General features: G+C 36.1%; 2 protein-coding genes across 7 annotated transcripts in view; one reads left to right on the forward strand and one right to left on the reverse strand.

Moving 5' to 3' along the window:
• The window catches only part of ced-6 (PTB domain-containing adapter protein ced-6), a 125,620-nt gene that overhangs the window by 72,828 nt on the left and 29,715 nt on the right, over positions 1-23,077 (forward strand). For 4 of the 5 annotated variants that reach the window (XM_074186299.1, XM_074186297.1, XM_074186298.1 and 1 more), the window contains exons 2-3: positions 11,139-11,314; positions 18,126-18,365. In XM_074186299.1, the coding sequence (XP_074042400.1) occupies positions 11,140-11,314; positions 18,126-18,365 (415 nt within the window). In that variant the 5' untranslated portion in view covers position 11,139. Of the gene's footprint in view, positions 1-11,138; positions 11,315-17,529; positions 17,634-18,125; positions 18,366-23,077 lie in introns of those variants that run through there. The other variant, XM_074186300.1, reaches the window with a different exon arrangement.
• LOC141487352 (uncharacterized) lies at positions 13,497-14,564 on the reverse strand. Of its 2 annotated transcripts, XM_074186302.1 has the most exons (4): positions 14,384-14,564; positions 14,136-14,189; positions 13,945-14,049; positions 13,497-13,837 (listed from the first exon to the last, which is right to left on the reverse strand). In XM_074186302.1, exons 2-4 carry the CDS (start codon positions 14,164-14,166, stop codon positions 13,698-13,700), a joined length of 276 nt encoding a protein of 91 aa, XP_074042403.1. In that variant the 5' UTR covers positions 14,167-14,189; positions 14,384-14,564; the 3' UTR covers positions 13,497-13,697. The 2 variants fall into 2 exon arrangements, with proteins under 2 accessions (XP_074042403.1, XP_074042402.1); XM_074186301.1 differs by lacking the exon at positions 14,384-14,564 and having other exon boundaries at positions 14,136-14,377.

Below are 23,077 nucleotides of genomic sequence, written 5' to 3' on the forward strand. Positions count from 1 at the left end.
GCAAACGTTCATTGATTCAGTTCGGTTGCTTTTGAAATTATTTCAACTTTACTGTAAAAATGGTCCTGAACGAGTTGAAATTGTTAAACTTTATTATCAACATAATAGTTGTGCTAGACTTACTGCTCGCCTCTTTAATAACAGTCATCCTGGAAAAAATGTGAATGATTCGTACGTTGCCAAGTTAGTCCAAAAGTTTGTCGATACCGGATCTGTCTGTAATGTGAAACACCAGCCACGGAAACCGATCAGAAATGAAGCAGTGGAAGTCGCTGTTTTGGGACATGTTGAATTGGATAATACTCAAAGTACCCGTCAGCTTGCTGCAGCCTCAGGTGTCTCCCGTTCGTCCATAATATGGATATTAAAAGCCTATAAATTTCATCAGTACAAAATTAAATTAGTACAGGAACTCAGTGAAGATGATCCTGATAGAAGGCTGCAATTTTGTGAACAACTGAGCCAGCTACTAATTAATGATCCGCACCTATCATTCAACACGTGCTTTTCCGATGAGAGTACTTTTTTTTTAATGGAGCTGTGAATAGGCATAATTGCCGTTACTGGGATGACAGTAACCCACACTTATTCCGAGAGGTCCATACCCAGTACCCTAAAAAAATCAATGTCTGGTGTGGCATATTAGGTAGTCATATCGTAGAGCCACTTTTCATTCCTGGGAATTTAACTGGTGATGTCTACCTGAACATGCTTGAAGATACAATTGATTCTCTCATAACAGAAAAAAATGATAATGACCAAATTCATAATGATGATCTGTTTTCTGTTTTAAAATCTGTTTTTCCGTTAATCAGCTGTCGCCCCCATACGAACGACAACTCTCAGAAGTTGAGAAACTTGTGCGAGCCAAGGACTAACGAGGTCTTACCTTTTAACGTGTGATTCCTAACACGGCTTCATTTCCAGCAAGATGGAGCACCTCCTCACTATGTTGCTCCGGTAAGAGAGTTTTTAGATGACCGGTTTCCTGCACGGTGGATTGGAAGGAGAGGCCCCATCGAATGGTCTGCCAGGTCACGTGATTTATCGCTTTCAGACTTTTTCCTTTGGTGACACTTAAAAAATAAATGTTTTGCTACGCAGCCCGAGTCCATAGAAAATCTTCGCCAACGAATTATAGCAGAGTGCAGAAGTATAACACCTGATATGCTACAGAATGTTAGGAATAGATTTGAACAAAATCTGTATTATTGTATGGAAGCAAATGGGTCACATTTTCAGCACTTGCTGAAGTGGGATTCTACTAAGTCAATTACACATTTCAAAATACTGAGTTGTAGTTGTTTTTCTTCATAATACCTACATGTTTGAGTGAAATACAACAAATTAGGTATCATTGGAAAGATAATTTTGTGCCCTTTCAAATGATATATCACTCGACCCCACTTTCCATTTAAAATTTTAGGGTTGTTACTCACCCTCGCTAGGGGGTTGAAGGCACAGGTAGAAAAATACATCTAAAATGTGTCCCCCTCAAAAGCAAAATTGACCTGTCCGAGCATTTTTGCGTTAAGTTACAAAAAAAGGAGAATAGCAAGGTGCATACTTTCCGTTGGACCACTCTGTATGTATGTATATATGTGTATATACAGGGTCCTGCAACAGTGGCGCGGTGTTCCATATCTCTATATAGGAAGCAGATAGGAATCTAATTTTCTATAATATTACCTTATTGCTCGAGCTCGACAAAATAAAAATATTGGCGGTCACACAGGGTGTTCGATTTTTTCTGGGCGGATCCCAACTGTGTCTTTTTAAAAGGCAACCTATATTTTTTATCGCTTTTTCGGTTTCTTCATAGAAAATAAAATAAACTTTATGTATATCTGCACTTCGAAAATATTGACGGTTTTCGAGATATCTAGCATGACAGGTTTTTTTTCCAATATTCGTCACTCAGAATATTTGAAATTATAAAGTGGTGCCAAGTCCAGTTGAAATTTTTTTTTGGTCGAATATTCTACATTGGTAACTCTCTCAAACGATATATCTGAAATCGACCTGTGATATACAGGGTATGAAAAACCGCTTGCCAAATATTGTAAATGAAAATTTGCAAAATCTTCCTTAGATTAAATGGAACACCCTGTATATTATTGATCCATAAGAAGCGCCAACGAAACCTCTACAAATTTCATTAAGTATTCCCTATGGCTAAGTTCAATAGTTTTTCTTAAATGAGCATTTCTTTCGAAAAATGGTCATTTTTTCAAAGCGAAATCCATTTGACGACTGATAAAAATATACGAAAGATATCTTGTTTCAATTTTGTACATTAGAAGGTGTCCAAACAAATATTTTTTAACGAAATAAATGTATGTACCTATCACTTTTTGCTAAATGGAAAATTATTTTTTCATTGGATGCAGAATTTCACTCATAAATCGTGCAATATCAAACCAAACATGTTAAAAGAAAGAAACATTATAAATAACTATTTTTTCCATGTTATTATATTCATTCAGAGCTTGAGTTCTAGATATTCAAATTTGTCAACTGGCAAATTACAAAACTACAAAAGGGAGATTTTAATTAAGGTTGATAATGAAACTTTTATAAAATATGTTCAACATGTCTTCCATTTTCTTGAATGCAGAGCTGAAGTCTATGTTTGAAAGACTGTTCTACCCTGCGCAAGACAGCTGGTGTAATGCTGCGAAAAGCATTCGTTATTCTAAGTCGCATATTTTCGGGAGAAGTTGGTGGCTCAACATAAACCATATTTTTTATGTATCCCCATAAGAAAAAATCTAGTTTCGTCAAATCTGGTGATCTAGCGGGCCACCGTACAGGCCCATTCCGTCCTATCCATTTATTGGGAAATACTTCATTTAGATGATCTCTCACTTCTGCCGAATAGTGAGCAGGTGCACCATCATGTTGTAACCACATTCTATTGCGGAGGTCAAGAGGAATATCATCTAACAAATCTGGTAAATCATTTCGTAAGAAATTGAGATACATTGCACCATTCATATGTCCCTCAAAAAAGTATGGACCAATTACATATTCTCCAATGATGCCTCCCCAGACATTTATCGACCACCTATGTTGATAATCCACCTGTCTCAATAAGTGAGGATTTTCTGTCGCATAATAATGGTAATTATGTCGATTTACAAATCCATTTTTATGGAATGTCGATTCATCCGACCATAAAATATTATTGAAAAAATATTCGTTTCGACGAATTTTGTTCATGGCCCAATTGCAAAATCTCACTCTTTTCTCGAAATCAGCATACAGTAGTTCTTGATGTAACTGATCGTGGTATGGATGCAAGCGATGTTTCTTCAATACTCGTTGCACTGATCTCTCACTTATATCCACTATTTCCCCAATTTGTCGTTGACTCCTACTAGGATCTTCTTCAACAGCAAGAAGAACTTGCAATTCATTATCTTCATTAGTAGCTGGCTTGATGCGCTCATGTTTGGAATAATTAATAGATCCAGTTTCAACGAATCGTCCCAAGACCTTTCGGAAAGATCTTTCATCTGGATGCCTTCTATCTGGATACCGTTGAGAATAAATTCTACTTGCCAATAAACAATTCCTGTCTGATTCACCTAATATGAAAATCATATCAATCAAATCACTTTTTGATAACAACATTCTGATGAAATTATACCGACAGTTCAACTTCACGATTGACTAAAAATTTCAATATTCATTTGCAGCCAAATATTTTGTTCTGTCATTTGCCAGACTACTTGATTTCCAATAAATATTTCATTCGCTGAAAGGTTGTTTTAGACCGAAAGAATATGGCACAAATTCCGAGATTTTTGAAATTATTGTAACTATTCAAGAACGTCCATTTTGTGGTGTAATTCGCAACTTGTTTATCTAGCAACAGGTAATTTTAGGAATGGGCGATATTTTAAGGAAAGGGTATTTTTTGTATATTCTTATCAGTCGTCAAATGGATTTCGCTTTGAAAAAATGACCATTTTTCGAAAGAAATGCTCATTTAAGAATATACAGGGTGTTCCATTTAATATAAGGAAGATTTTGCAAATTTTCATTTACAATATTTGGCAAGCGGTTTTTCATACCCTGTATATCACAGGTCGATTTCAGATATATCGTTTGAGAGAGTTACCAATGTAGAATATTCGACCAAAAAAAAATTTCAACTGGACTTGGCACCACTTTATAATTTCAAATATTCTGAGTGACGAATATTGGAAAAAAAAACTTGTCATGCTAGATATTTCGAAAACCATCAATATTTTCGAAGTGCAGATATACATAAAGTTTATTTTATTTTCTATGAAGAAACCGAAAAAGCGATAAAAAATATAGGTTGCCATTTAAAAAGACACAGTTGGGATCCGCCCAGAAAAAATCGAACACCCTGTGTGACCGCCAATATTTTTATTTTGTCGAGCTCGAGCAATAAGGTAATATTATAGAAAATTAGATTCCTATCTGCTTCCTATATAGAGATATGGAACACCGCGCCACTGTTGCAGGACCCTGTATAGGCACTATCGTTTTGTTAATATATTATATCACATCCATTTTCAACAACATCCATATCGATTTCAACATGTTTTTATATATTATTAGTAGGACGCGTATTTTATAATTGTGATTTTATACTTACTTTTTTATATTTATACTTATATTTGCGATTTTACATTATCTTGTGTGTTTTTAATTTCATATATTAACAGAAATTGTCACATTTCGAAGTCTGTTTCTCTGTGCATTTACGCAACCAAAACGTTTTTTTTTATCGGATCATCACTCGTAGCAGACTCACCATAGGCCTTTTTTAACATTTCACACATTTCGTTACATTTTTTTCATTTTGTTAAAATTTTATAGAAATGTTTTGTTCCATTTCTTTTAACAAACGAAAATCGACGAGCTCTTAAAAACACGTCTAACCTCAGCGGCTGCAACAAACAAAGTTAAGAATGAATACAAATGAAAGTTTCATCATACTTCAGTTGCATATATACCAACATAATAAAAAAAATGAAAATGGGACTTTCCAAACCTGTGAAATTTAAAAACGTTACGAGATTTATTATTTTCTAAGGCGCATATCGAAATTCAGAGAGCTTTGTATACATTTATACAAGAATACATTTGACAATTGAGACATATCTGCCAGGAGAAATTCTTCACAATGAAAAACTTTTCGGTGATATAACCACTATTGGCTGGTTAGGAAACAGGCTTCATTTTCAAAACAATGATTGCTTCATATATCAAACTGAAAACTATTCAAACAAATTAAAGTCGATATGATAACACAGAAAATATTGTGGGTCAGCGTCGCCTATTGATTCGCCTTGAATGTGTATTATTATTCTCTACAAAGTCTCACGTACGAGATGTGTATCAGAGGTACAATGAACTAAATGAACGCCATTGATTTCAGCAACACATGCATTTTCCACGGCAATTCGTTATGTCACTTCGAGGCTCAACGAAATGAAACGCTGGGAATATTACATTGTGACAACGGATTTATTGTTTCCTTCAAACATCGTGTGCAATACTCTTTATCTACAGGTATTCGATGCGTGAACGTAACCAAAACAATACCAAGTTTCTGAAAAAGGCGTGGATAAATAATATTTTGCGATTGGGTCAACAGACTTTGAAGCGTTCTGGGTCGCAATTTCCATTTCCTTTTATCGGTGCAATTTACCGATATATGCATTCTTGCCTCGCTTTGTGCATTTCTGCATTTTTTGGAATCAATTTATTGTTGGAAAGGTTCAAAATTGGATCAGATCAAGCACAATGATCATGATTCCGACTTCTCTGCGTAATTTTGAATCAACACAACTTCAGCTCCTTTACATAAATTCATTATATTTATTGTTGGAGCCCTATTGAATTTGCTTTTTACAAATAATAGAAAATTCACGTTTATTATTCACTTTATGTTGTTGTTGATAAAAAAATATATGTTACAGCTCCCTGCAATCATCACTATGAATTTTATGATGCACTGTTTGGAACTTTTGGTGTAGTAATGAATATTACTGGAGTTTTTTCCCAACACCAAATCGTTATTTTTAACACCTCGACACGTGTTTCGATCACCAAGTGATCATCTTCAAAGAGGAAGATTAAACTAGAAACTAACACGAAGCTAACGCTATTTATGCTATAAGCGGCGTTCCCACGAGGCGTTAATCACGACAGTTAACCACGCTAGTCAACTTTCGTTCGTGACACTCACGAAAGTGTGAATTTATAAAACGTTCACACGGTTGGGTGGTTCGTGCCGTTCACGCCTCGCGTTTCGATTAGTCACCATCGAAACATCGATCATGAATGATCTAGTTGTTGAAAGTTGTGCTGTTCTAAGTTCGTTTTTTGCTACTATCTTAGCAAAAAAGATGGAGTGCTTACAGGACACAATTACAAGAAAACGAAAAAAAAAGACGTTTTTGGGTTAGAGAATGGATACAGCGAAGAAATATGTTAGGAGCCACGTTGCTGTGACGACATCTTGGCTTCACGAACGGTATATCACGACTGAAAATCAAACAGGCTTGATCTATCCACGCTTGAGTCGTGCGCCGTTCCTCACGAAAGCAAGTTTAACGACTATGCGTTCACACAGAAGTGTATTTCACGAAAGCGTGGTTCACTGTCGTGATTAACGCCTCGTGGGAACGCCGCTATATAGATATCCCATACAGTTAAACCATCTAGGTGTACCACCCATATAGGTATACTAACCTAAATTAATTTCACAATATTGCCTATCTAAATTTATTTTTGCAATGTGTCATTATTTAGTAATCAGTAAACAATATTATTTTAACAAGCTATATAGTATGCTCTTTGGTATAGGTCCGTCATCGTTATTCATAATATTATTGTGTTTACTTATTTCTACACTCTCATAGGCATCTAGTTGCCTGTTGTTGTTAACTTATCTAACTAATCTTAATGAACTGAAGTCTATGGAATGGTTTTGTTGCAAAATATGATGGGCGACTGCTGATTTTTCAGGTCTTCCATATTTTAAGTGTGCTATGTGTTCCTTATATCTTACTTTAATAGATATTTTTGTCTATCCATAATATTTTGCATCGCAGTCCTTACATTCAATTTCGTAAATTCCAGACTTTTCCTAATTCTCGACTTTGTCTTTTGGACTTCCCCAAAGGCTCTGTAGTGTATGACTTGTTTTAAAAATCACCTTCATACCTAGTTCCTTGAAAATATTTCCAAAGTACTTCGTATATTGGTGGTATGGAACTGAGATGTATTTATCTTGGTTTTTGTCCTTTCTGAAAGTCGAGATTTCGTTCATTCTCAACCTAAACTTCTTCTTCCTTATTATGTCATCTACAATACCCCTCGAGAAACCGTTAGTGGCTGCTATTTCCTGTATTGTACGTCTTTCTTTTGTGAACCTATCATGTGTAGAGGGAAAGTCAAAAGACGATGCACTAAAAAATTCAACCCAGCACGTTTGTGCTGTCCACAGTGATGTGAACTGTCAGGAATATACCTGAACGTGCTTGTTTCTTTTCTAAATATATCGTATTCTAACCCTCCATATTGGCTCCTCATTACCAAAACGTCAAGAAATGGTAGTTGTATTTCCTAACTCATATGTGAATTCTATTGATGGACATCTATTATTTAAAATGGAAGCAAAGTCCTCAATATTCGATTTTTTGGAAATCATACCCGAAACTTCACCCCCCTGCGGTTAGCAACTACCCCCCCTATTTTTTTCATTGGATGGGGGGTCTAGTGAAACATCATTTGAAAGGAATTTTGTCCTTCTATTACTTCTGTAATTTTTTTCTAAATTAGTCCATTCGTTATTGAGAAATTAAATATTGAACGTTTTATTTAAGGAAAAACAGAAAATTCGCTGTCGCTCATTTTATTGACGAAATCAACAAAAATAATGTAAATTACAACACAATCAACTGATAAAGTGTTCAAAATAACCTCCATTGAGTTCCATACAATAACTAGTACTATGTTGCTGTATCGCTGCTGTTCCAATTTTTTGACAGAATCAGAATCAACGAACTTAGGCGTGCGCAGCGTTATAGAACAGTGCTTTCAAAAAATTGTTCTACAGCGCCATCTAGTGGCGAGTTACAAAAAAATGTATAGCCTGAAAACCTTCTCTATGAAAAATTACTTATACATGTTAAGTTTCATCACGATCGGTTGAGCGATGTAGAAGTTTATCACTTACAAACCAACCAACCAAGAAACATCCATTTTTATATATTAGAGTAGTTGTTGCCCGCGGCTTCGCCTGTGTAGAATTTGGTAGTTGTAGTACTATGTTGCTGTATCGCTGCTGTTCCAATGTTTTGACAGAATCAGAATCAACGAACTTAGGTGTGCACAGCATTATAGAACAGTGCTTTCAAAAAAGTTTTCTACAGCGCCATCTAGTGGTGAATTACAGAAAAATTGATAGCCTAAAAACCTTCTCTATGAAATATTACTTATACATGTCGAGTTTCATCACGATCGGTTGAGCGATGTAGAAGTTTATCACTTACCAACCAACAAACATCCATTTTTATATATTAGATACAGCCTACTATCGAAAGCGTTCCGTATATACATTATTTAAGAGGTCCGGAGTCAGCAATCGGCATTCTCGAACAATTCTCTGTCGCAGGTCTTCTAGATTTGTAGGCTTAGTAGAGTATACTTTCGTCTTCAGGTGTCCCCACAGAAAGAAGTCCATCGGTGTGAGATCAGGAGATCTAGCTGGCCCCTCCACTGGACCCCCTTTCTGCCGATCCAACGCATTGGAAAACGTTCTTCCAAAAACTGTCTCACCCGAACATCAAAATGAAGGGGTGCACCATCCTGCTGGAATGTTATTTCATTTTCTACTAAATTGTCATCATTTTCTTAAATTTGTATGATCAAGTATGTGTCTCCATTGAGATAACCTTCAATGAAGAATGGTCCAACAATATGATTACCAAAAATGCCCGCCCAGACATTCAATTTTTGTGTAGTTTGTGAATGTGTATCCATCACCAAGTGAGGATTCATATCGCTCCAGTAACGACAATTTTGTCTATTCACTTCACCATTCAACATGAAAGAGCTTTCGTCTGAAAAACATGTATTGTTTCTCGCTGAACACCTCACAAATCAGAAGTCGACGATCAGGATCATCTTCGTTCAATTCCTGAACTAACCTTATTTTGAAAGAATGGAATTTGTAGGCTTTCAAAATCCGAAAAACACTAATAGCTAATACTAGCTACTTGTCTGATAGATTGTCGATTATCCATTTATAAATGTCCTGAAACTGCAACTTCAACTCCATCATTTCTGACAGGACGGGATACTTCATGTTTTCTGTTGTGAACAGAAACTGAAGTTCGAAACGTATCCATTAATTGTTTAAAGTATTGATGGCTCAAGTTGTGGTCTGGATGATTCGTGTTATAAATTCTTGCAGCAGCTTTAGCACATTCATTATTTCGATAATAGGTTACAACAATTTATATTCTTTCTTCAGTAGAATGAACCATGTTGGACCACAGTGAACAAGGATGACTGAATAATAATTCGTGAAGAAGTGACAATGGCCCACTATCTACTTTTTGTTCTGCGACAACTGTGCCGAAAAAACTAAGTGTCGTCCATTTCAAAGCGTTTACTACTAATTAAATAAATTCTACAAATCTAGAAGACCTTCGACAGAGAATTGTTCGGAAATACCGATTTCTGACTCCGGACATCTTCTATAATGTAAGAAACGCTTTCGAAAGTAGACTGTATTATTGTATGGAACTAGATGGAGGTCATTCTGAACACGTTATTCGTTGATTGTGTTGACAGCGTTCAACATTCAATTTCTCAATAACGAATGAACCAATTTTTTTAAAAAATACAGATTTAATAGAGAGACAAAAGACCTTTCAAATGATGTATCGGTCGACCCCCTATGCCATTGAAAAAATAGGGGTGGTAGTTGCTGACTGCAGAATTAGGTCTCCCTAGAAATAAAAATTGAGGTGTTTTTTGAAATTTTCGATTACACGTCCGTTTCTGACTTAGAGGGGGTCAAGTTTTCGTTAGAACGCCCTGTATAAACATAACAATGTAAACTAACGATACAGCCAAGCAAGCATTCAACCGATACATTCTGTAGAGTTACCCTTAATAAATATTTGTAAATAAGAATGGTGTTAAAAATACCTGTTTTCTAAAATATGTTTCAGCAACGCTTCAGTTCAATATGAATTCGTAGAGAAAAATTGACCGAAAATTATTGACGGCATCATAGGAGACATAAAATTGAAATTTGGAAAAAAATTAACAGCATCACTGTAGAGAGTAAATGTGGTATATATACCACAACACAGTAGAATATATATTTATTGAGATATGGAGTTACAAAAACACATGACATTAAAACGGCCAAAACTCTTGAAACAACCTAATAAAAATGTTCCTAAAGACAGTGAACTTTTGAACAATACTTACGGGAATGCATCTGCAACAATAACATCTACATATAAAAGCCATTTACTAACAAATTAATGATCCTTGAAACACCCATCCGACTTTTGCCTTGACCTGATTGATGATGATAATACAGTACACTTTACCTATAAATTAGTGTAGCAAATAAAACGACCCGACTATAAAAGCAATTTTTTAATTGATATTTCGTGATAATTGAATATATCCCTTATCCACCCACGCAATTTTTATGTTTCAATTGAAAGTAGAATGGATGTTCAGAAGCAATATGAATTTACCGTTCGCACCTCGAAGAATATCTGCAATGTATCCGGGTTTATTTATTAGTCGTGGTCTGCAGATTTTTATATCTGACGTTTCGTCTGCTACTGCGGCAGATATTACCACATCCGGAAACATCGGACAATTTGTTAGACGCGAGCCGAGAAAGCCTACACATCTGTTATATAATTTGAATAATTCTAAAACCGATTAGGTGGTGATTATAAACAGAATATATGAAGAGAAAATTGAAGCCACTACCATTTATAAAAGCCAGGGAGCTTTGTTGAAAAAAGAAAGTTTGAATGAATATTTGAATATTTGTCATTATCCGACAAATTATTATTTCATATCATATTTTATACATTTTTTTATTTCAGAATGTCAACTTTACTAAAATGGGCTCAAAATACCCAAGGAAAACTCAATGGGAAAACAAATAACGGCACTACGAATGGCGAAAGAAAATGGATACATCCTCCCGAAGCTTTGCAAAAAGGACATATAGCATACCTTGTCAAGTTTCTGGGAAATACTGTAGTGGACCAACCGAAAGGTACGACAAATTACAATACTGGTATTTGACTTTTGACTAGTATTATACGGTGTGTAAAAGCCAAACGGAATAAATTAATTATTTTGATTACGATATACATTTTAACAAAACTCCGAAACATGTCAAATTTAATTAATTAATCTTCAACCCCCGTCGAATGACAGGTACAACCCCCAATTTTTTGAATGGAAAGTTATGGGCTTGTGATATATCGTTTGAACAATTGTTTGCAACAATTAAGATAAAATAAATTAAAATAATGTGGTTACCGAAATTCGATAAAATACACTCAAAACTAATTGCAATATACTCAAAACTTATTTCATGTTGGGGTATTGATAATAAGAAAGTAAGCAAAAATCATAGCAATGTTCTTTTTAGAAGGTATCCTTCTGTAAATAATTTCCGTGGCAACGTTACTTTAAAACGCCTTGTCAACTTGTTTTGTATGTTACAACATTAGTTGTCAGTATTTTAATTCAGTTTAAAGTCCGTTAACTTCAAGTCTGACAAATGATTAGATTAAGGGAAATGCATAAAATAACAGTTTTACAGATCATTGGTTACAGAGATAAAACCCGAACAAAACATATTGTTCCTAAGGAACAATAAGCAAAGTAGAGAAGCAGGTTCGACAGCTTGGTCAGTTGGGGCAGATAAAAAAAGCAGCTGCCAATGCAATGTGTGATGAACTCAAATTAGATGTGATCTTGAGTTTGCAGGAAAATCCACATACATCGAGTAGATGTAAAATGCATCCCTATAAAATGATGCCTACTCAGGAGCTCATGAAAGACGATTTTGATAGAACTTATTTTTGTGAGCAAATAATGGGCATGTTGGATAACAATATCATCCAATTAGAAGATGTTTTGATGAGTGTACTTTGTCTCTTAGGGCAAGCACACACTACAGACTTTTTATCGACCGATAGTTTAGTTGGATGCTTATTAGTATAGAATCGTAATGTGACATCTAAGCGATTCCAGTCGGCCGACTGAATAATCAGAAACAAGTTGGATAGGCTTCCCAATTCTGATTCAATTACAAAGTTGGACAACTATCGGTCGAGTTCTAATCAGACTGTGTCTTTATGAGAGTGCGCAGACTCATCAACTGAACAGTCGGTGCCTGCAGACTCCCCACTCTATATTACATTGTTGATATCTGACATCAAATATTACCTAGTACCTACTCCATTTTTAAATATATTTGCGTTTTCATTACATTTTTTTTTCATAATTATGTCGAATATTGCCGAATGTTCAGTAGAAAATTTGATTGCGGAAGTTGAAAAGCGACCTGCATTACATAATAAAGCATCAAAAGAATATTCCGATGTTAATATAATAGCTTTCCTCGATAACCTTCTTCAATTCTTTCAGTACAACGCGTCAAAATATTAAATATATCAACAACTGTTCAGACTTTTCAGTTAGTGGTCTGCGCACCCGCACCGAACCGAACCGAACAGTTTTGTTTGAGTAGTGTGCCCCACAAAACAGCCACACATAGAACGGTAACGGCAATGTTGACGACAGAACCACTTTTCTCAGCGCCTCCAGTGTTTGGCAGCCGAACCTAAGAGATATAGCGCGAAATTCAAATAGTGGCTGTTCGCATTTTACTTTTTTGTTGAAACTTTTCCTAGAGATCAATTACCCTAACACCAAACGGATATTTTTGCACTCGACGCGCGTTTTGCTATCAAGGTTAGCATCTTCAGGAGAAGAAAATTGATACTGTATCAAATTTCTTCTTCTGAAGATGCTAACCTTGTTAGCGAAACGCGCGTCGAGTGCAAAAATATCAGTTTGGTGTTAGGGATTTTGATCTCTAGGAAAAGTTTCAACTGTTACACCACAGGTTCCAATCTCATCATTTATTGTTATTGTTGCTTCACTACCGGTCAGGTTTTGATTCCACAGAAATCATCTGGGAAAAACCTTGACCAATCAAAAATATCAACAAGTGAAGCAACAATAAATATGTGAACTGAATTACCTCAAGTTATGATCAACCATATTTATTTTCAGTTAAATTTGTGTAAATGTGGTAGGTAATGAAACTATATGAACTCAGTTCAAAATTTATTGGAAATACGTAAACCTCAACTTACACTAATGTTTTTTCAATAAACGATTCTTTTTCTTCAAAAATTTTTCAAGAGCAGACAATATAATTGGATCAATGAAATCGCTGTTTGTCTGGGTGTTCAAAAACCCAATGAATTTTTTATCTCTTCCCCTAGTAACCAAATTGACTTTTCTACACCAAAAATACAAACAGCATCTAACAATCAGATGACACAGTTTTGAATCATTGTCAGAATGATCTGGACAGTTGACTAGGTTAAAGGATAGTTGCTCTAGTATTATTTTCCTCAAAATTTGTGAAATATTTGTAAAATTACACAAACGCTTATTCTATTCCTTGTTGGTGTCCGGAAATGACTTTCTTGCTCTTGCTCAAAAGTGGAAGTTGATGGCTGGTTTATATAGCTATTATCACAGCTTCCATGACCTGAAAAATTACATGAATATATAATTTCTCTTTCTTTCTTTCATATATTGTGTAAAATTAACAAATTGGTGTGTATGATGAACATTCCAAGATTTTTCTATTCATACCTTGGGTAACACTGATAATTTCATTTCTGGAAGGTGTACCAAAACAAATTTCTTGCTCAGGTATGGAAGTGGAGGGCTGACACATGTCCTCATATTGTTCTTGGCCTATAAAATGAAATTGCAGCATTTGTATGGATTTTTTTCTATAAACTACATATATTTTGGAACTACAGTTTTACAATAATTCTTACCTGCCACAGAAGACCTACTCATTCTTGCCATACCTCTTGGTTCTTCGATAGTTTCTGAAAACATATAGAACACTATTATTCAACCACATGATAACATCTCTATTTTTCTGCAAATTCATATAGCAATACTTATGGTGCACTCGATAAGTGGTTAATCAAATTGTTGTTTAATAATGAGAATATGATGAATAAGATATATAAACTAGAATTGCAAGATATCGAAAGGAGTAAGGATTATGCTTACTTACCAGGAAGAAATAAAACAGGTACAGCATGTCGTTTTAAACCTTTTCTGCTAGTAATTTTATCTTAAACAGCGAAATGTCTGTCACAAACTCGTGAGTTACAATAAATTGTCTCATGGGGTACATTGAAGAGTTCTTTATTGTTTATATTCTTGAGCCAAACATCGAAAACAGCGGGGCCATCTTTGGGAAACCGATGTTGACTACTCTTCCTATCCTCACAAGAAGGAACGCAGCACTTTTTTCGATATCGTTTATGTTTGGAAGTACTCATTACGATAAATAAAAATATGAAACTGACAGTACACAAGCAAAAACACAATTTGAAAAGGAAAATAGTCCCAAACCATATTTATACATTATTATCACAACAAAACTAACGGACGTCCTACCTAATTTAAGTTCATTCTTCTTCTGTAAACAGTAATTTGAATCATGCGCGCGCAGAAGGCACGTGATTCATTACAGAAAACTGGAGAAAACCCCGATAGTGTCGCCATCCCTGGTTTGGCAGCCGCGTAACATATAACCAAGTGTTCCCATTTAACTTACATTTCTATGTGTGGCTGTTTTGTGGTGTGCCCCCACCTAACCCAACCAGACTAAACTATCGCCCGATAAAAAGTCTGTAGTGTGCGCTTGGCCTTAACGGTCATGCTAATCCGCAAAATTGCCGCTACTGGTCAACGGAAAATCCTCACTGGATGAGAGAACACACGCAGTACCCTCAAAAGGTTAATGTTTGGGCAGGGATTGTAGGAAACGATATCATTGGTCTCTTTTCTATTGAAGGCAACTTGAATGGCAATAATTATTAGGCACTACTTCAAAATGATGTCATTCCAAGTTTAGCAAATTTATATTCTGATCCAGGAAACCCTCAAGTTCCAGTGGATACGATATGATTTCAGCAGGATGAAGCACCTCCACATTACCAAGTTAATCTCCGGCAATACGTTGTTACATTTCCCAATCGGTGGATAGGGAGGCGAGGATCGATTGAATGGCCAGCGCGATCACCTGATCTTTCATCATTAGATTTATTTTTATGGGAATATGTAAAGAGCAGTGTATAACTAAACTTTCAGATTGGAATGACTCAATAGAACGAATAACGTTTGCGATTAGGTCGGTCACGCCTGATATGTTTAATAATGTTTTATTTGAGATTAAGATGTTGCCAAGACGTTCACGGTGAACATTTTGAACATCTACTTCGTGAATATCCATAGTTCGTTTTCGTATTCTATATTTCATTACGTTTTGCATAACATTTTAGTTTTTGAGTGCATTTCATTGAATTTCAGTAACCACATGATTTCAATTTTTTTATATTGATTGTTGCAATAAACGTGAAAGCGATAACAGTTTTGAATAGAGAATGAAGAGACCTTTCAAACGATATATCACAAACCTATACTTCCCATTTAAAAAATTGGGGGTTGTACCTGTCATTCGAAGAGAGCTGAAGATAGTGGGGCATTTTCACCTTGAAGAATGTCAAATTATAATTTACAATTGACGTGTTTCGGGATTTTTTTTAAATTGTTACAGTAACCGAAATAATGAATGTATTCCATTTGGCTTTTACACACTGTATACTTGTGATGCACTGTTTGGAACCTTTTATGTGGCAGATTGAATGCACAATGTATTTAAGGTACATAATTGGATAAGGAATAATTCTGTATTGCTTAAAATCGCTTCGTAAATAATCCATTTTTGCTCGAGGATAAAACATGGTTATTGTGTGGTATCCCTATGAGATGGACGTATACCATAGCGAAATATTTTGTAGACCTTTTCAAGGTGTACAATACTGTAGTATATTTTTTGATATTTCTCGTAGGGCGTAGCATTTGCAATGTAAACGCAAAAAATTTGTTTTTTCACGACACCACATTAAAAACCTCTAAATTCATCAATGTTTCTCTACTGTATTATGCATGTTATACAGCGTGACTCACTGTCGATGGTAGGTTAGACGTTTCTGGAAAACGCAAAGCATGATTTTTCTGAAAATTTCACCTCTCACATTTCCTTACCTGTTCTATCGATCTAAAATATTTTCAGCATTGCGGCGTTGACCATTCTATCAAAAAGTCCTAGCAATTATATTTTTTTAAATGGAACACCCCGTATATTAATACATTTTTGGAATCGCTCTGGTATTTTAATACTTTTTTGTTAATAATGTCCTATACCTATCTTAATCTGTTTTCGAGATAAAAAATAAATTGTGCTAAATATGGTCCAAAACATAGCCTTAATTGAAATTAAGTACATAGTACTCTCATTTCATGAAAAGTTGATATTTTGATAATAGTTTGGACAAACTCGAATTATTCAAATAAGAACAAGAAATCGACTCCATATCATAGAGGGCGTGCTAAAATTACTATTATTTCCATTGTGCATAAAAGTAGTCAAAAGTTCATTTTTTCAATTGAAACCTCCTGTTTATTACTCGGTAAATTGAAAGATGGTGAAAAATGCTTCAAGATGATATATCATGTCTCTATACCTAAATCGTCAAATTTTCTTAATATAGCCGTTTTTGTGGAAAAATAGTTATTCACGTTTTACCTACAAGTGTTGAAAGTGGCATTTTATTTTGTGAGGCGATTATTGCAAAACGAGCGTCAGCAAGTGGAGCAAACTCACGAGCAAAATGAAATCACTTTTAACAAATATATCATACACATTTTTTATATAAACCTTCCTCTTGAATCACTATCTATTGAAAAAACCCGCATCAAAATCCGTTGCGTAGTTTTAAAGATCTTAGCAATAGGGACAGACAGCGAAAAGCGACTTTGTTTATACTATGTAGTGAAGTGATTATTGTAATTGTTCTGACAAAGGATTGAAATATAAGGAAATCTTCACATATAACAAATAGTCAATCCAGTCACTAATTCTTTTGTGAATATTTCACATTTAGCATTCTCATATTTTACTCATTCATTTATAAGCGTTCAAATTTTCATTGTTTTCAGAGAATATGGTAAACTATAATTTCTGAATCCAGTCACCAGGCCTTTTTTATTCGTTAAATGGTCACGCTGTATAATCTGATGTTTGACAGTTCTGATTCTGTCTGGTGACATGTCAAAAGGGCGATAAGTCATATCTCATAGTCATAAGTCATAGCCTCATATCGTGGCGTGCGGCACATGAAATGAATGGGGTGGGAGTGCATAATTAACCTAAGAATATACAAAGATGGTGGCGTGCCAAAAAGGCATTAAGCGTGCGCAAGATGGAAAAATTTGAAAATTTATATGGAAAATTGGATTTTCAACTTTCAACATATCTTTACGTTTCATTCAAAAATAAGCACATTTTCAAGAAGATTTTGAAAGCTGGCATATTGTTTGGAAAAAATATAAAGAAATCACAATGACTTGAACAACTTGAATATACATTGCATTTATTTTTTGAAATATGATATAGCATTCACCATATATTATATTGTATAGTCCATTTAAAAAGTGATTTTACATTACATCAGCGCAATTGTTTTTTTCCTGGAAGCAGCCAGTAGTAGTGTTAACATCAAATATTCAGAAAGAAACTTTTCAATCACTCAGTTTAATTTTTCCACAAGTTGTCAAATTGAATATAAACTTTCAAATTTGATAAAAATTATCCTCAATTTCCCGCTCATCATAGAATTCTCAATATTTGTGTCATATTTCGTCATCATTGTGCATTCAAATTTGAATCATAAATAATTTTTCAGGCATAGAAGTAGTCAAAGAAGGTATACGTAAGTTAAGGTTTAGCCAACAGTTGAAGAAAAGTGAGAGCGGTGCCAAAACAAGGAAGGTGGAGCTTACCATTAGCGTTGATGGGGTAGCCATACAAGAACCTAGGACACACAATATATTACATCAATTCCCTTTGCACAGGATATCGTATTGTGCCGACGACAAAGGAGAGAAAAAGTTTTTCTCTTTCATAGCGAAACAGCCCAATCAAGGTGAGTGAAGAGTTCAGTTTTTTCTCCTAATAAATCAGCAGTGACAATACAATATCTATGACTTTTTTCTTCGGTCGCTGGTGAATATTAATAATTTATATAAATTATCTCCGCAATTCCTCATTACCGTATGAATGTTTCTTATTTGATTATACCACCTTGGTTTGCTCCCATAAGCAGGTAGATGAGTTGAAAACGTTATCTGACAAAGTCTAAGAAAGAGCTGTGGAATGATTCAAAACAATCTCAAGCTACATAGTAGGTTTGTTCTGGTTCTACGAAATACTGGTTCTAGGACAGGATCATGCGCAGTTGATATAGAGCGTTCTGATTTATTGAGGATAATTTCGGAGTGATGAATCCTCTGTTCTGGTTTCGACTGCGAAATGATCCTAAACTGTTTTGAACCGTCCCGAATCGTTCTTGCTCTCGAGGCTGAACTGTTGAGAACTGTTCCCATTGCTCATGCGCATTCATGTGGAAATTTGTTTGGACTATTTTCCAGGATGATGATTGAGGTTACATAATATTTTTCTGGAAAAAGAGGCTAGATGGACTGCATACAGACTTGTGCACATTGCCAATTGCACAAATCAATTCAATGCAGAGTGCAACAGACTGTTGGTTGACATTGGAAGTCACAGCATTCTGGAAATGACCTCTGACTTTATGCCTCCAACTGTCAACTACGAACTGCCTTATAAAGTACTATTACCGAGTAGAGAGGAGTGGATCCTGCGGGAGAAGGAAATATTAAGAGCAGATAGCTGTTGGTTCACAGATGGATCAAAAACACCTTTCGGTTCTGGTGCAGGTGTTTTCAGTCGCAGACCCAGGACAGAGTTATCTACCTGCCTAGGAACTTATGCGACTGTATTTTAAGCGGAAATTTACGCTATTGAATTGTGTGCGGAGAGATTGGATAAATCCAACCTCACTCACAAGTCAATAAAAATAATCTCGGACACTCAAGCGGTGTTGGAAGCTCTTGGCTCCCACCGAGCAACGTCTAAATTGGTAGCAAACTGCCAAAAAAGACTCTCTTTGATAGGAAGACTAAACAGATTATCTCTAGTCTGGATTCCTGGCCATACTGGCATGGAAGGCAATGAAGCTGCTGACTCTTTTGCGAAGCGGCTTCATTGGACCAGAACCTGTCATTGGCATCGCTTTGGGCTTTGCCAAACAAACACTTCACACCTGGATGGCAAGAAGAGTTTTGGACTTCTGGCAGAATCTTCCAGAATTGGCTCACTTCAAGGCGTTTATTCACCCTTCGAAACTTGATTCCAAACAGTTGTTGGACTACAGTAGGGATGAACTACGATGTCTAACAGGCCTTCTTACAGGTCACTGTCATTTGAATCATCACATGTAGAGACTTGGACTGTCGGAAGACAGTGTGTGTCGCCTCTGTCTGGAAAATGATGAAACTGCAAAGCATATACTTTATGCCTGCCCCGCTGGGGACCGAATCAGGTTCTTTGAGTTCGGCAGATCCGTACTCTCACCATCTGACCTGAAAGACCACTCACCATACAAACTAATCGGCTTCGTTAAGAAGCTGGGTTTATTTGGCCGAGTGTGAATAGGTGTGAGCCACAATAAACCCTTATGGGTTGCGGTGGAGGGTCGAATAGACCCACTCAATTTAGACCTACCTACCTACACATTCTGCATTGATGTGTATTCCCTAGCCTCATAATATGGAGGTGATTCCTTAGTTGACAGCGGCGAGTCAGAAACCCTACTGTTGAGCGTAGGTTTTTCCTGGTCATCGCCAGATATTTCTTAGGCGCCATCTCTGCGTGGCATATATCTAATGTCCCTGTATTTACAATTTTAATTTTTCTTGGAACTTATTATGTCTTTTAGGCCATCTTTCAATACCTGTATTTTTCACAGAGTATCCAGGCTATTACTTGATTTCCACTTGATTTCCATAACAAAATTCGAAACGGAATTGATAACGGTCGAACACCAATAGGGCTTTTCTGTGATCTAAGTAGGGCCTTTGACTGCGTTCCTCACGAGGCTTCACTTAAAAAACTCTGGCTGGTAGGAATTAGGGGTACAGCGGCAAAATTGTTCACCTCATACCTGTCAGATAGAAGTCAATTTGTTTAAATATCTCATAATGAACCAGATGGGTCAATAAGTAGGTATCGCTCAGGACACGTAAGGAAGGAAGTAGGTGTTCCGCAAGGTAGCGTACTAGCCCCAATACTGTTTGCACTATACACTGCTGATCTAGTTGAATATATACCAGACTACAATATAACTGTGTACGCTGATGATTCAGCCTTTATAGTGGACCGAGAATGCATCGAGGCCATTGAAGATGACTGCACCACATTATTAGGGAAACTAGGGGAGTGGTTCTCCGCCAACAGACTGTTTCTCAATTTGGAAAAAACCGAATTTGTGATCTTCCATACCAGGCAACGGGCTATCGATAAACACGTTTCAGTAAAACTAAACAATATCTACATCAACCAAAATATGCACGTGAAATTTTTAGGAATGACTTTAGGAGATACGCTTCATTGGCATGAACATGTAACTAGTATGATAAAGAAAATAAACACAAAAATATATCAAATTCGTTGTATCCGAAACACTGTTGATAAGGATTGCTTGAGAAATTTCTATTTTGCCGAAATTCAGTCAGCCTTGGTCTATGGCATATTACTGTGGGGAGCAATGCCGGTCTATTCCTATCCCAGAAAAGAGCGATAAGAACTATAATGGAAAAGCCTAAAAAACCTCATGCAAATCCCTATTCGCAGAATTGAATGTCCTCCCATTAGCCTGTCTCTATCTATTGGAAATAGTATGTCATATCTACAGAATAAGAAACGCGCTTCCAAAATACCATGATGTACACCCATATCAGACTAGGTCTAAAAACCTGATCTATCCCAGAGCTTACAGTCTTGATCTGGTGTCACGGGGACCAAATTCGATAGGCATAAAAGTATACAATAAGCTGCCAGAGAACATCTGGAATGAGACTACATTCTTCAGATTCCGAAGTGCCATGATAAAATTCTTACACATAAATCTATTTTATGATTTAAATGAATTTCTTGATATGAAATAATACTCTGACCACTGTATATATGTGGTAATTATTTTTAAACTTTTTCACTTGTTGAGTTGTTTGTAATATAACTTTATAATTGACATGTTCTATGCCCAACAGGGCCTATTATGAAATAAATGATTCTGATTCTGACTTTTCAAAGCTGCGTAGGTTAATCTCTCTATTTTTGTTATTATAGATTGATTTTTCGGTTCATAGACTAAATCAAAATGAGTTTAAACATTTTTTTACTTCACATTAACTAAATGTTTCCTACGATTGTTCGAAATTCTCTGAAACTGTTGAGTATGTGAAAAGTGATCAAATCAACGACGTGAATGTATAAATACTGCTCTGATACCAATTCGAAACTATTGTTTTTGTTGTTTTAGTATTAAATAAAATTCCTCTCGATTGATGCATGCCATGAATAATGCTAAACAATTCCTTGATTACTCAAATTGATTGCACGTGTTTGAATATCAATGCCACTACAAAATCACTTCTGTAATTATCTGAATCCATGGCATCTTATAAACTGTTTTTTTGTCTTGACTTTGGCCTGTTTGATAATATCTGAACCCAAATGTTCCCTTCCAATCCTCTACTAGAATTTGGTTCAAAAATTGTTCTATCCAAAAACTTCTTTCGAATAAACCCTTCTCTCTCTACACTAATAGTTTTTTTGGGGGTCATCAGCATCGACTGCATTGGTCATTAGCCTCGTGTCCTGGATAGGCAATGTTAATAACTTCCCGAGCATCATGGCTATTCGCAGTCCGTCAGTCATGTAACGTTGCATTAATAGTTATACGTAATTCAATATTTCCATGTTTTGGAAGAACAATTTTTTTTATTTGTTAGTATTAGGTTACACAAGTCGATTATTTCAGACAGCATAAAAATTGGGTGTTCGGGATACGATGAAGTTGACTAAGGCCGTTTTTGCCTGGTCCTGATTGGCGAAGGTTCTATTGATGAGAAAGTTATCGAAGTGCTCGAAAAGATGGTAATCGGTTGAGGTTCTATCGGTGAGAAAGTTATCGAAGTGATTCCAAAGATGGTGGTCGGTTGGCGAGAGGTCTGGGTAGTATGGTGGGTGAGGCAGAACTTTGACGCTCATTTCGTTTAATTTTCAAACGGTGATTTGTGACGTGCGGACGCGCTTTGTCGTGGAGCAGGATCGAATATGTTCTATTGAGCAGTGCCGGTTGCTGCTGACGTAATTTTTGATACATTTCGTTGATTTCCCCACAATAGAACTCTGCTGGGGTAATTTGGCACGGCTGTAGAAAGTGCCTGGGTGGCTCATCGGTTTCCAACCACTCTCTTTAACGTCTCCTGCTTTTGTAGAGCAACCACTTTTTATCATACTTGACGATCCGACCCAAAAAAGGATCATTTTGGTTCCTCAAAAACCGCGTGAGAACTGACGCCTAGCTCTTCCATCATCCCACGCACCGTTTGTGATGGGTCAATCTCCACCAGTATCCTCAAATCCTCGTCCTGGAATAATGTAGGTCTACCACTTCGAGGCTAAAATCTCCAGAACGAAATTTTGCAAACTAACGTCATTAACACTATCATTGCCAAATTTCTGTTTAATTTTTAGGGCTGTTTCGGCAGC

The sequence above is a fragment of the Leptinotarsa decemlineata genome, unplaced genomic scaffold (genome assembly GCF_025532065.1).
Source record: "Leptinotarsa decemlineata unplaced genomic scaffold, Ldec_3_MD MMD2_tig00078422_RagTag_RagTag, whole genome shotgun sequence".
Classification (NCBI taxonomy): domain Eukaryota; kingdom Metazoa; phylum Arthropoda; class Insecta; order Coleoptera; family Chrysomelidae; genus Leptinotarsa; species Leptinotarsa decemlineata.

What these genes read in the sequence shown, in the direction of transcription:
- LOC141487352 (XM_074186301.1), bottom strand. Translation starts at nt 14,199, where the DNA reads ATGTTTTCAGAAACTATCGAAGAACCAAGAGGTATGGCAAGAATGAGT. An exon ending in GAGTAGGTCTTCTGTGGCAG is followed by an intron (nt 14,050 to 14,135) that starts GTAAGAATTATT and finishes TTCATTTTATAG; the next exon opens with GCCAAGAACAATATGAGGAC. An exon ending in AATTATCAGTGTTACCCAAG is followed by an intron (nt 13,838 to 13,944) that starts GTATGAATAGAA and finishes GTAATTTTTCAG; the next exon opens with GTCATGGAAGCTGTGATAAT.